This window comes from Mauremys mutica, chromosome 4 (assembly GCF_020497125.1).
Source record: "Mauremys mutica isolate MM-2020 ecotype Southern chromosome 4, ASM2049712v1, whole genome shotgun sequence".
Taxonomy (NCBI): Eukaryota; Metazoa; Chordata; order Testudines; family Geoemydidae; genus Mauremys; species Mauremys mutica.
In genome coordinates this window covers 97,714,709-97,729,297 of record NC_059075.1, presented here as the reverse complement: position 1 = coordinate 97,729,297, position 14,589 = coordinate 97,714,709, and the positions used below count along the sequence as shown (strand labels likewise).

General features: G+C 37.4%; 1 protein-coding gene across 6 annotated transcripts in view; it reads left to right on the top strand.

Annotated features, from left to right (window-relative positions):
* Positions 1 to 14,589, top strand: part of AMPD3 (adenosine monophosphate deaminase 3) — a 51,132-nt gene extending 36,543 nt beyond the window's left edge. For all 6 annotated transcript variants that reach the window (XM_045015169.1, XM_045015168.1, XM_045015165.1 and 3 more), the window contains 6 exons: positions 1,764 to 1,890; positions 2,774 to 2,937; positions 8,062 to 8,182; positions 10,070 to 10,243; positions 11,269 to 11,379; positions 13,634 to 14,589. In XM_045015169.1, the coding sequence (XP_044871104.1) occupies positions 1,764 to 1,890; positions 2,774 to 2,937; positions 8,062 to 8,182; positions 10,070 to 10,243; positions 11,269 to 11,379; positions 13,634 to 13,846 (910 nt within the window). In that variant the 3' untranslated portion in view covers positions 13,847 to 14,589. The remainder of the gene's footprint in view (positions 1 to 1,763; positions 1,891 to 2,773; positions 2,938 to 8,061; positions 8,183 to 10,069; positions 10,244 to 11,268; positions 11,380 to 13,633) is intronic.

Below are 14,589 nucleotides of genomic sequence, written 5' to 3'. Positions count from 1 at the left end.
ACATGTTGGTTCGAATAAAACAACTCTATCCATCATATTACCCTTTTGGCCCTGTCATTGGGATGGGTGAGCCTGTTCCTTGTTATCCGTGTGGAGTGTACAAGTATGCAAATGTTCTGATATCTAGTGTCCAGTACCTTTTAGGTATGTCTCTTTTTGCAGTATCAGCCCTTTCCTTGCCAGCATCTGTGAGCAGGGCCTGCCTCTGGCTCACAGCTTAACTTTGCTTTATGTTAGCAAAGTCTTGACCTTTAGTTCAGGCCTCAGGCTTCATACTGGGCCTTTGATAAGGGTTTATGTTTCAGGGCCTCATCTTACTACACCAACTGTCCTGTACTTCTTTCTTTCTTTCTTTCAAATAAAAATGTCAGGGAATTTTCCTTGTGGCTAATTGCATGGCTGCTTCAATGCTGCAGGCTTTCTTTGTGGGACTAAAGTTTATTCTTCTTCAAGCTTTTCAAAACTAGTGACTTCCTCCAAAAATATTTACAAGCATCTAACTCAAATGACTTTTTTTTTAATGTTGAAAACATTTTTTATCAAAAGCAGGTCAAAATATCACTTACAGTTTTGATTACTGAAACAGTGAGAATCTGATTCCAGAAATGCTGCATAAGGAGGGGGAAATGCTTTCCAAACTTTGTGTCAGAGGGTTTTCTGCAAGATCATGACTAATTGATTCAATTAACATGGTACTTCAGCCAAAACAAATTATAAATTACAAAATTAAATCAATATCAGTTTTCACCCAATCTTTTAGCATCCGTAGGGACTACTATACTAAGCAATGTATGCTGTAACTAATGAATTTTGCCATAGATATTTGTCATAGTAGATGGTGGCTGAATTGCATGTTTTGAATTTAGGCATCTGGAAAATTAGTATGAGTTGTCAGCATAGCACAGCTACCCCTGGGCATATTGCTTCTTCTCTTTTAACTTTCCCGGACAACATTATAAATCAGGGGATAACCATTGCAATAGTCATGCAAACTGGGACTATCAAAAGAGAAACTTCAGTATTACAAAGTGACAGAACATTTTACTTTCCTTTACAATAGCTTCATTTGGAAAACCGAATCACACAATTACCTCTCCTTTCCACTTTCAGTGCCTGGATTCCTTTAAGGAAATGGGTTACTTATTCTCACGATTGATACATTTCTCAGGATGGATACATGGCGCTAACATTTATTATTATTAAAACAATGAGTCTGGTGGCACCTTACAGATTTATTTGGGCATAAGATTTCGTAGGTAAAAAACCCACTTCCTCAGATGCATGGGGTGAAAATTACAGATGCAGGCACAAATATACTGTATATTTATGCCTGCATCTGTAATTTTCACGCCATACATCTGAAGAAGTGGGTTTTTTACCCATGAAAGCTTATGTCCAAATAAATCTGTTAGTCTCTAAGGTGCCACCAGACTCCTCGTTGTTTTTGTGGATACAGATGAGCACGGCTACCCCTCTGATATTTATTATTATTATTACTGACACTTGTATTTATTATTTCTATTGCAGTAGCATCTAGGACCCCATTGTGTTAGGTGCTGTACAGACACAGAACAAAGAAAGAAAAAAAAGGACAGCCTTGGTCCCAAAATATACATTTGTGTAGCACCAACCGTGTGATAAATGCTTTGGATTTCTGAATCCAGACAGAATATGACCCTAAAATGTTTTCTGAGGATGTCAGGGAGGAAAAAGGTTGGCTGACTAATTAAAAGTAGTTACAGTTGTATATCTGCTTCTTTCAGTGACATATTTAGGTCAAAAAATCTTCTGGCTAATTTTGGGAAAATGTTAGAGAACATCTTCTTACCTCTGTTTGAGGCAACCATCAATCCCACAGATCACAGGGAGCTGCACCTCTTCCTCAAATATGTAAGTATGTATGGCTCTCCTGTGCCTTACTCCAAATGGATCCTCTCTTCACAATTAGATTTTTAGTTTCTGTATCGGGGAGATGGTGAAAGCCCCTGACATTATTAATAAAAACCCTCCTGTGAAGATAGCTGTTAATATTTTTCAAACACTCATATGCCTCAGTAAAAATATGGGTAAGAATGTGTTGACAAGCAACCACCATTTATTTAATCTGGAAGCAGCACAGGGCTCCTTCCAGTAGTCCTGTCTGTAGAGAGAGTAGTGAATCTACATTCATGCTAGTGCAGAGAGCAAGAACAAGCTCTGGTAAGCACCACAAAAGCCCCTTTTGCTGGCTCCCTGCAGAATAAAAAGTTATTTGAAAAAACTCAGTTCCTTAAACAATAAAGACTTCCATAGCGGTCTTTCAACAATCAAAGAAAAATACTAATTGTGCTTCTTAATATATGTCCGTATCACTTCATGCTCTTAATTTGTCCTGCCAGTTGCCTTCATGTTGAGAAAGGACTACTAAATCGATGATTGAGCTTTAATAAAGTATGCACAAAATGTTAATACCAATTTGGATTATGTAAAGCTACATAGTTACATTAGTTTAATTTTGAAAGCTGATCAGTTCCAAAATTTCCAGCAAATGTTCTAGCCATGGAGTAGAACTGCTGCTTCAGTTCTTATGACGCACATCATAGAAGAACTGCCTTCTGCATCCCGTGCATCTTGGAACGATGCTCTAGAATAGCAGAGTGGCAGGATTGCTGACTGAAGGAGGGCAAGTACTTATAGGTGGAGGTGGATATTTTAATATTCTAATAAAACTAGAATTGATAGTTCTTAAACTTGCTTATTAAAAAAAAAGGTTTCTATCAATCCCTTTTCATAGGTGACTGGCTTTGACAGTGTTGATGATGAGTCCAAACATACCGACCACATGTTCTCTAACAGAAGTCCTAACCCTGAGATCTGGACCAGTGAAAAGAATCCTCCATATAGTTACTATTTGTATTACATGTATGCCAACATCATGGTGCTCAACAACCTTAGAAAGTAAGTAGTAATTTTCCTCCATACCATTCTGTGTTGATCTTTGGTGGAAAAATGGGGTAGAGAGGGTTAAAATAATCATCTTGGACCCAGTCTAAATTTATGCCCAGTTTTGATTTTGTTATTTTAAAACTCAGAACATTTTTAGGTCCAGTTTTGGAGTCAAATATAATATTTGGGATTGTGTCTGGGATTGTTAGGTGACAGATAAATACTATAACTTAAATTATGGCACTCACACTTACCTCCACCAACAAAAAATGTAAGTATTTGTTTCAACTGAAAATGTGTCTTTAAAACACAGTTGGCTCTCTGTGGCTTACCTTGCCTTTATTCAGGGTGTATTTCTGAGTTTAGGGTGCTCCAGATAGCTCCTCTGTGGAGCAGTACCACAAGTTTGTCAGTACTTTCTTGTTCTGTAGTATGGGTCTCTACATATTTTCCACTCTACCCGTATTGTAAATTTTTACCACCAAATATTTCAGAGATACTATATTGTATTAAAATAAAAACATTGAAATCTTGACTCAACAACAGCCCTTTATCAAAGATACAGGAAATCCTAATTGTTGATTAATATGTAGCCAATTGATTAAATATTCTTAATGAACCACAAGCGTAGTAATAGGTCAACCACTTCTTATCCTATTAACCCTGGAATAAGGGAGAATCCTTTCTACATAGCTGGTCCAGATGTTGATCACACTGAGGATTCTGCAGCTTCTTTGCGAGTTCAGTCAATTTTTGGTCTTGTGACCCTGAATGAGGAGGAGAGAGGAGTTCAGTGAGATCTGCTTAGCACTCTACTGGATAAACTCTGGGGTCCCATACAGTTACCTCAGTTTTGTATACCCTGATTTCAGGGCTCTTCGGAAAGGGCCACCCTCTGATTTCTGTTATTCAGTTGCCCACTGGATCTCAGCTGTCTCTGTTTCTCTGATGCTTCCATTGATATGCAGTAGATGGCATCAGTGTATAACAAATTTCTTTAATGCTTCCTTCAGTCAGATGGTTTAATTCATTTAATAGATTGTATTTCATTATTTGTCCTGACTATTCATTGGGATCCCCCTCTTTAAGCAATTTCTCTTAATATTCTAAAATTATATCCTTGCTGGATATCTTTCAACATTCCTTTTTCCTTCTAGTGCCATACAATTCTTACAACTTCTAGGGTGCAACCACCATTTTCAAAGAAATGAAACAAAATCCCTTACAATCTTTAAATCTATAGAACATCAGCCATACATTCTTTGATTATATCTAGGGCTGTCAAATGATAAAAATACCATCAATTAATAGCAAGATTAAAAAATGGTTGCGATTAATCGACGTTTTAATCGCACAGTTAAACAATAATAGAATACACATTTAAATTTTATAAATATTTTAGGATTTTTTTCTACATTTTCAAATATATTTATTTCAATTGCAACACAGAATACAAAGTTTACAGTACTTACTTTATATTTATTTTGTATTACAAATATTTGCATTGTAAGCCCCCCCCAAAAGAAATAGTATTTTTCAATTCACCTTATACAAGCACTGAAGTGCAGTCTCTTTATCATGAAAGTGCAGCTTACAAATGTAGAATTTTTTTTTACATAAGTGCACTCAAAAAGTAAAACTTTGGAGCCTACAAGTCCTATTTTTTGTTCAGCCAATTGCTAAGACAAACACTTTTGTTTACATTTGCAGGAGATAATGCTGCCGCTTCGTATTTGCAATGTCACCTGAAAGTGGTGTTCACATGGCACTGTTGTAATACAAAGTGAGCCCTGTACACTTATTGTGTTGTAATTGAAATCAGTATATTTGAAAATGTAGAAAAACATCCAAAATATTTATAATAAATTTAAATTGATATTCTATTATTATTTAATAGTATGATTAAAACTACAATTAATCACAACTATTTTTTAGATCTAGTTAATTTGTTTTGTGTTAATTGCTTGCATTAATTGCAATTAAGTGACAGACCTAATTATATCTAATACTCTTCACTTAACATCTTTCCAGGCTTATTACAGGATTTGAGACATTAGAGAAATCAGACAGATTATTCGGAGAGGTGTGTTTCTGATTGATCAGGCAAACACTATCAACAGTTTTTAAATTGGGGTGGAATATATAACCTTTGGACCTTTGACCTCTGGAACTTTCAGGGTTTTGGGTCACCAGCCAAGCTGTTCCTAACTGGTTTAAATCTACATTTTGTTTTTACACTTCTTTTGGTTCACGTGACACTGTCTGGAGTAGCTTACGACTGTCAGTGCCAACCTCAGGACAGACTGTCAAAAAGCAGAATAGAAACTCCAAGCTGGCGGTATGTTCTATAATTCGATTTTACCAGCCCAGTAACAACTGTGAACTCCTAAAGCACTGTAACAATTTTATCATGGAGTCACAGACAGTCCCCTTGGGCATGCCAGTTTATCTTGCCACCCAGGCAAGCTGGACTATGTGATAGATGGTTACTTTACATCAAAAATCTCAACAATATTCAGGTTATTCCCAGTCCCAAAGGACCAAGCACTTACCCCAGGTCGAGCACTTACACAACACCTGTAGCTACTCCTGTAACAAACAAACTAATGATTTATTAACTAAGAAAAGAAATGAGAGTTATTTACAAGGTTAAAACAGGAAACACACAGACATGAAAAGAACAGGAGTACTTGTGGCACCTTAGAGACTAACAAATTTATTTCAGCATAAGCTTTCGTGGGCTACAGCTCGCATCTGAAGAGGTGAGCTGTAGCCCACAAAAGCTTATGCTGAAATAAATTTGTTAGTCTCTAAGGTGCCACAAGTACTCCTGTTCTTTTTGCGGATACAGACTAACACGGCTGCTACTCTGACACAGACATGAGTTAGTCTTTGATTTAAAAAGGTAATATAAGCTTCTATATTAAGCAGCTCTGTATGTCCTTTAGGGCTGACCCATGCCAAGCAGCATGGGGATCTCTTGTTTATGTTTAGGAATCTTTGCCCCTCAAAGTCCAGACAGCATAAAGAGACTTAGTTTCTCCCTGTCAAGGATTTTTATCCTCTTCTCCCCAGAGTCCAAACTGATGGAACAACTGTGGGTGTCTGATAAAAGTGAGGAGGGCCCTCTTGTCTGCAGGGCCAGCACTTTACACCAAATTAATGTGTCTTTTCTTGTTTAGTGAGTTACATAATTACAGAGGTTTACAATGCAAACTCAATATAACTTTACACCATGGGATACAGATATTATAAGTAGGATTATTATGTGCAGCATCCTACAAGTATTCCGTAAAGTCTAAACATTAAACAGATTCTTACAACTCTAATATCTGTTTTAACTATACTGACCCACAGGTAAGCCAGCTATGCATTTGTCGGTGTTCAGAGAGGCCCTGGGCCTTTGCTTGAGCTGGCACCTGGCAAACCAGCATCACAGTTCCTATTTAGCATATGGGACAATTAGGTACTCTGCACAGAAAGGGTGTAGTTACACTTGTCTGTTGCTTGGCCGTGGTTCTCCTTAGCTAGACCAAGAGAGATGGAAGTCTCATCCATAGGTAAAATTATGGGAGTCTTTGGTTTGCGAAATTAACAGTAGTTGGAAAAATCTTTATCAAGCATAAGAGCTTTCCTTTCCTGGGAACTGTGTATTTTAGCTTTAACTTAATTAATGCTCTCCAGGCAAGATGTCTCATCTGTTGGGATAGGCCAATTGACTATCATTGTCCTTAGCGCTGAGAAGAGGCTAAAGTTTGGAATGCGCAAAAAGGTGATTTCCAGAAGATAATTAAAAGGGAAGAGAGAGAAATTGTCAACACCATATTTTGATGTATATGGACCTTAAAGAAGTCACTTAACCTCTCTGTACCTGTTTATCTACTGCACTGATGTAATAATATTTCCATAACTAACAGAAGTGTTGTGAGATTTGTTTCACTATCATTTGTAAAGTGTTTTGGGATCCTCCCATGGCAGATGCTATAGACTAACAAGGCATTAGCATCATTTTAATTTATCTTCTTTGAGCATTTCCTGAGTAACATTCAAAACAGTATTCCCCCTTCCCAACTGCAAACATTTCTTACTTTCACTACACCATATAATCAACAAAAACAACAACAATAAAAACTTTTTAAAATCTCCTTGAACTTATATCAAACATCTGGCAGCCTACTTGTTGACTGTCTGTCTGCTACACACAGTCTTTCCTTCCACTATGAATTTAGAAATGCTTCACCTATTTCTCCCACATTCACTATCTTGTTTCTTGTCAGGACTGTTTCTCTTCAGAAATTACAAATAGCTCTCTCTCTCTCTCTGTGTACAGCCCCCCCTCAATCTTTGGGGTTTATTATGGTTTGGAAGATTGTGACTAGGTATATTTCCCAACCTACTCTGAAACAAAATTCATATATGATGTAGATTCCAAAATAACCCTCTGACTGGGATTTCCTTTTATTACCACAGTAATTAACAAAAATACAATAAAGTTCAACTCAAGCTTGCCTGTAACTGAATGTTTCTACCTCAAGACTGCTCAGTTGCCATCCTACAGCCTGTCCCTCTAGAGAGCCACGCTAAACTTTCTGCTATCTTGGCTGGGGTACTGACCCACCTGCTTCAATGAGTCAGCAGCACTCTGTTAATCCAGTCTCAGCAGGCTCAATGCTTTTGAAGCAAACATTGGTACCCCATTGCAAAACCATTTCATATTTTTTAGTAACCTGATAGCATATGCAAAGTCAACAAAAATGAAATACACCCTCAACTGATTCTATGAGTATGACTTGTAATTAAGATTACATCCCAAAACCTCTTTATACTCCGCCAATCCAAAAATGTATGTTTTTAATCCTTTCTGTGTTTTGAGCATCTACAAAGATTAGCAGGTAATTTCAGTTTGTGCAGGGTTTGTTATGGTTTGTGGAAGAAATGGTACCAGGTTAAGACACAAAATATTTAAGCACATCTGAGTCTAGTGAAGTAAATAATTACTCTTAGATCTGTTTTCCCATTGATGTGTATAGTTATTTTTATGGATATTTTTCAATTGATATTAATGGGATTTACATTAAAAATGGGTGAAAATACACCAGTTATTCTTGGGGTAGGACTTATTTTTAATTTCTGCAGGGAAAGAGGCATGAGTACCTTCCTATTTCGCCCTCATTGTGGAGAAGCTGGGTCCATCACTCATCTGGTGTCAGCCTTTCTGACATCTGACAACATTTCTCATGGATTACTCCTGAAGAAGGTATTGCTCTTGTTGTTCATTTATCATAGTCTTAGTTTATTGAAAAAACTCAAACACATCAGACTTATCAATTAATAAAAACACCTCTACACAACCCCTCACCCTCTTGAAGAATCTAGGCAAATATAGAAGATGAAATTCTGGCCACAGGGAAGTAAATGGCAAAATTCCCACTGATGTCAGTGGGGGCCAGGCTTTCATCCATTAAGAAAATCTTTGTGAAAATAATTGGCCACCGGGTGGTAGATTTGTATCAAGTCAGTAGTCATTCTGGTAAAAATACATGCTCCTTTATAAATGGTGATTTACTTAGGAAGACTGAAATAAGAATCCCTCCATAGTTCGTGTGTAAATTCTTTGAATTAAAAATTAATCTCTTATGACTATTCTAAGATTAGGAAGAATTGCTTTCATCTCCCCACAAAATGGTTCCCTAAGACTGGTTGAAAATTTTTGATTGAAATGGATTTTTGATGGAAAATTGGGTTTTTGACAAAACACATTTTTTTATGCAAAGCATAAGCTTTCCATGGATATTTCAATTTTTTGTTGAAAAAAAACCAAGTTGATTTCAACTTGGAAACACCACTGTAATGCTTCATGGAAGTTGTGGTTTGGGTGCCTCAGACCCTACAGTCTCTTTTGAGATAAGTTCCCAAGCCCAGCCACATCTCCCAGGATGGCAGCCGGAGATTTTGGTGATGCCCTGCAATGGTTCAGCAAGATGGGAGCCATGGTGCATCCTGGGAGATATAGTCTAGCCAGGGAACCTGGCCTATCTTGAAGAATGAAGGAATGAGGCACCGTGGTGCAATATTTGAATCAAAATTTTTGGTTTTGGCCAAAAAGTTTCAGTTCTAGAATTTTTGCTGAAATATTTACATTTTGGCATTGTGCCCCCCCCCCCCCCAGTCTAGTCCTCCTGTAATTTGGCATCTGAAACAAGTTATTTAAAAAATTCAGAACACAATTGAAGTCAGTGGGAACTGCTAGTACTTAGGTCCTGTGAAAATCAACTCACTAACTTAGATGCCTAAATATGGGTATAGATTTGGGTGTCTAATGTTAGGTACCCAAAACTGAAAATGTTGACCTGAAGTCATATCACTATTAAGTCTCTATTAAGACTGATAGTCCTAAAATTAGACCCAGGCAGTGTGCTATAGTTTGTACATACTCACTACATTATGCTGTTCTTCTCTTTAGCCTGTCAGCTCTATTCTTGTACGACCAAGAATGGAATAAACCTGGCAGAGCTGAAAAGTGTGGTGCAGGCTCGTGTCATGTACACTAGTTAGATTACAAGCCAAAAATAGTCATGAATACAGATGAGAATGAATCCCCTAGAGTCTGAATACATTACATGTGCACCCATATTTATACCCTCAGATAAATGAAAGCTCCTTCCTTCGGTTCTTTAACACACACCCCCAGTACCACCACCAAACTGATCTATTCTGTGGAGTGTTTTGGATATAACTAGTGTTCTCTAGTTTAATATACCAGTAGTGCATCTGTATTTAAGTTCTTTTTGGTAGGGACTCTGTTAGTATGGAACAGAGCTCTCCAACAGAATCATGTACAATCACTAGGCTCTGTAAATACTTAATAATTATGTTTTAATGAGAATACTGTCTCAGTGCATCCAACATGTAGAATATTTGTTGCTTTAAAAAAAAAGGAAATAATGGCATTTAAAGTTGCATTTAGAAAATATTGAAAAAAATCTGCAAAAAGTCAGTTCAGTGCAGACTTCAATTTTTCTGGTCATAATCCTTCCACAATCATATTCAATGAGGCTGTTTCCATTTCCTCTGATTGAAAACCTCCTTTCCTGTTATCTCACAGGGCCATTAAATAATGAATATCTGTATTGTTTTTGTACAGAGTCCAGTTCTTCAATATCTTTATTATCTTGCACAAATTCCCATTGCCATGTCTCCACTTAGCAACAATAGCCTATTCCTTGAGTATTCAAAAAATCCACTGCGGGAATTTCTACATAAGGGACTTCACATTTCTCTCTCTACAGATGATCCTATGCAATTCCATTATACAAAGGTAAGCACAACTGAAAACTTTTGTCTTTAAGGTGAATTTGTTAACAGTGCCAAAGTGGCCTGAAACACTTTATTTCTCATGGCTAGTATGTGACACCTCATGTCCTTACACACCTCTTAGTCAATGTCTCCCCTCATTCCCACTCCTCTGAAAACTGTTAGATTTCATGGGGAAATGACTAAGTGCCAAATTACATTTTGTTTGTAATCCTGCCTTTTCCAGCCACTGGGTCCTCAAGTACAGAGGAAGCTCAAGAGGATGGAGAGCTCCCATGTTAGTGTCTTGATAAGCAATGATTTAGAGGTCGGGTGGCAGGGAAGATCTGTTTCCTTTCTAATGAATGTGGTTGAAGCTTACTGAAAAAAATGTCATTTGAGGTCTCTGAAGATAAACTACAAACTGTTCATTCAATGTACTGGGCTTGATGCTCTCCTGCTCCAATTTCCACTCTGTGCAGGAGAGGAGAGAGTGCCTGGAAACTGGTTACAGCTCCCTGATTCTGTGGGCAGTGTGAATTGGAGCAGCCTATGGGCAGCTCTAGCTTTTGCCATTTGAGGATCAGCAGTGATCTAGTCTGCTTCACTCTGCCCTGCCCCTCCCCATCTGCAACGTGCCTACAATAGGGAGCAGTTTGCGCAGGAGCTTGCTGCACAAACTTTGCACCAGTTGAGAGCTACCCACTGTTGGAGGAATTCTCAGGTGGCCAGTATCTGCCTCCTTGTTGCGTTCAAAAGTGTCAGATCAGAAGAGAGAAACTTTCTGGGTGTATTCATTAAGCATTTAGACTGAATTCGCAAAGCAACCTAAGGGAGTTGGATGCCAATTCCTATGAATTTGAATTAGTCAATCTTCCTCAGGCATCTTGAAATAAACAAAACATTCAGTCTCCAGTAATTGAGTTTAAAGCCTAAAAACTTGAAAATTGTATCCATCTAACAAAATTGTTTAATAATTGAAAATGATTACATATCAAACACAATTACTAAATAGGGTATAGCCTAACAAATCATATTTTGATGGTACAGGAAGCACTTATGGAGGAATATGCCATAGCAGCTCAAGTGTGGAAACTGAGCACATGTGACTCGTGTGAACTAGCAAGAAACAGCGTACTACAAAGTGGATTATCACATAAGGTAAATTTGGTTTGTTGCAAGACACATGTTGTCATTGCTTGGACTTTTTGTGAATATACAGGTATGCAAGGATTAAATGAATTTTTTTTGGACTATGAAATGACTGGTGTGTGTGAAATACCTCTGTCTTCAAAGAGTATCAAGAAAGTGAGATGCTGCATCTCCTGGAGCTACTTTGCTGAGCATATAGTATGTATGTTTGTAAATAACTTTGCTTCCCAGATTAACCTCAAGAGATAGGACATCTAATTTTCATATCATCTCCTGGGAGCAGGCACTTACATTTAACATATATACATTCTTGGATTTCTCAGGGGATTGATGCTGGAATACAAAGACTTTAATAGATTGTCACTGATTTGACTTTTGGTTCCTACTGATCTGTGCTCAGTTCATTACAGTCTGAGTTGTCTAGTAGTATATGTGAAATACATTTATGGTCTCAATCCAGTTCTTCATAAGACAGGTGAACATCACACTGCAGAAATCACTGCAAAAATTTGCAACCTTGTCGGTAATTTGGTCACTATATGGGAACTGAGCTCTTCCGTAAACCTGGCCCCAGTTATGTGTGCTGGGTTTTTGAAAATCTGGCACTTAGTCTAAAACAGTCCTACACAGTTCCTGTTTAGTTCTTTAACAAAAATTACCAGGGATATAAAACATCTTATAAAAAGTCAGTATGCTGTCTATATTTAAATAGCGTAAACAGTGGCAGGTGGACCATGGACTTAACTCTGTGGACATGACAAATTCTTCAGTTTTTTCTTGAAATAGACTGTATGTAGCAAAAAGATACCAAGGTTTTATCATGATTCCAGTGTAAAGTGTTTGGAAGAGACAAACCCAGCCATTTCAAACATGAATACCCATCACCATAGGTAACCAGATATATGATGACCATGGAGCAATCTTATTAGACTGGACGTTGAGCTTGGTGGAATGTTGAGCCTAATAACTATTTTCTGTTCCATTGACAAAAGCAATAAATAGCAAGTCACTTGCAGAACTGGTGATTAATTCTCTCCAGCCAGATGCAGACAATAGCTGTTCGTATTATCTGAAGGGCAAAGGACGTAGCTTTAATTCTCCCCACCTCCAGGCATGGGTTCAGATACTATTTACTTGCTCTTTGCTATGCAGTCATTACCCCACAAAAGTATTAAACTGTCATCTTTTGCGTACCAGCTTTGTTTTGAGATTCTCAAAACACAAAGACACTGTGTCCATACATATATTCAGTCATTCACTTTTCTTCCTTGAACCTTTCTTTTTACTGTTGCCTATCCTAATATGAACGAAGTAGTTGATTCAGGTGGGGATTGTCTCTGTAAATCAAGACTGGATTCCTCTCTGGAAGACTTACTTTAATCAACAAAATTTATTGGGGTCAATTGCAGGGGTAAGTGGGTGAAATTCTATGTCCTTTGTTTTATATAGGAAGTCAGACTAGATGATCTAATGGTCCCTTCAAGCCTTAAAATCTATGAATTTCTCTCCATAAAAGCTATTTTAGAGAAGCCACTTCATCTTTTCTAAGTAGGTATCTCTATTTCTTTGGACCATCCCTTTGAGAAGCTGCCACAGGAATGGCTCTGTGGTGCATATTCCACTGCCATTCTGGCTTGCATCCTCTGGTGGTCTGATGGGACCACTGTCATCCATTTCCCCCCCAAGAAATAAAGAAATGGCAACTTGCCAAGGGTATCTAAATCTCTCTCCCTAAACTCAAACTCCTGAGGTGGTAAGTTCCTGATGCAAAGCCCAACGAAACCAATGAGTCTTCCCATTAACTTCAGTGGGTTTTGGGTCAGGCTGTAACAGAGCAGCTTTACTATCACAACTAATAGAAGAAACAAATACATATAATGAGCATAGAAAGCTATTGTGAAAACCAGCTCATAAGACTGAAGAACTCTGCTAAGCTAATAGCATTAACTTTTTAAAGGATTCTAACGTTAAGTAAAAGGTAATTCAGGAGAAATGGAAAAAACAGATATGCTTTTTTCCTATCTTGGTTGAACCAACCAGCATTGAACTGCATTGGCAAAGCAACATAATACAAGCAAGCTACCTACATAAAAAGAAGGTGAATGGCTAAACATCATAAATTACATGTACAGCTCATTGTGGTTTCTTTTCACTTATCCTCAATGCCATTCGCTTAAAAAGATGCTTTTACTTGCAGTAAAATAAATCAAAGTAATTTAAGACTGACTTTTCCATAATGCTTTAAACTTTATTTTGTTCACAGGAAAAACAAAAATTCTTAGGGGTAAATTATTATAAAGAAGGGCCTGAAGGAAATGATATTCGAAAGACAAATGTGGCACAGATCCGAATGGCTTTCAGGTATGAGACACTATGTAATGAGCTCAGCTTCCTGTCTGACGCAATGAAATCAGAAGAGATTACAGCTCTATCTAAAGAGTCACAGCACCAAGAAACAAGCCAATCTTCCACCTGACCACATCCATTTACCATCTGCTTTTTAATAATTAATCTTCTGTGACTGACAGCTGCCTAGATACAACTGTTTGAACAATACGGAGAAAAGTATCTATGGGAGATAGAGTTAAACTGTGTGCAAAATTATTTTCTGTTGCATTACACTCTTTAATGTAATAGTTTGTACATACATTAGGCTATATAAGACTGCAGTAAACACACGTAGCTCAGAACTGCATCATTTATGCTGCATACTGGATTTTAACTGTGCTTTGCATTGTAGTTTTAAAACCAATCACAATATTAATCATGCTTGCATCTGTGATCTATAGTATTCTCCTGCAAACACAAGATGCATGACGACAGCAGATGCTGGTAGTACACATGCACCTGTTTTTTGTCACGACAGTTGTTAGTGGCAGTCATACTAAACAGCGTTTTTAAATTTAGCCTTTGGTTAATTAGCAGATTGTATGATGCACAATTTAGTAGAGCTCACTTTCATTATGGAAAATATTTGGACACACTTTCCAACCTGTACATAAAGTATTCAGCAATGATCTTAGAAACCAGATAATTATTGCATATTTTTTTCATCATTATGAATTGGTTAAAACAGTTCCATCAGGTCATTCTTATCACCCAGTATTTGGGGGTGAGTGTGAAAAATAGAAGCTAACATCTTTTTGCTAATGAAAACAGAAAATTGTGTGAAAATGATTACTGTACATGTTAAACATACAATAAAATGACTTTTCAAAA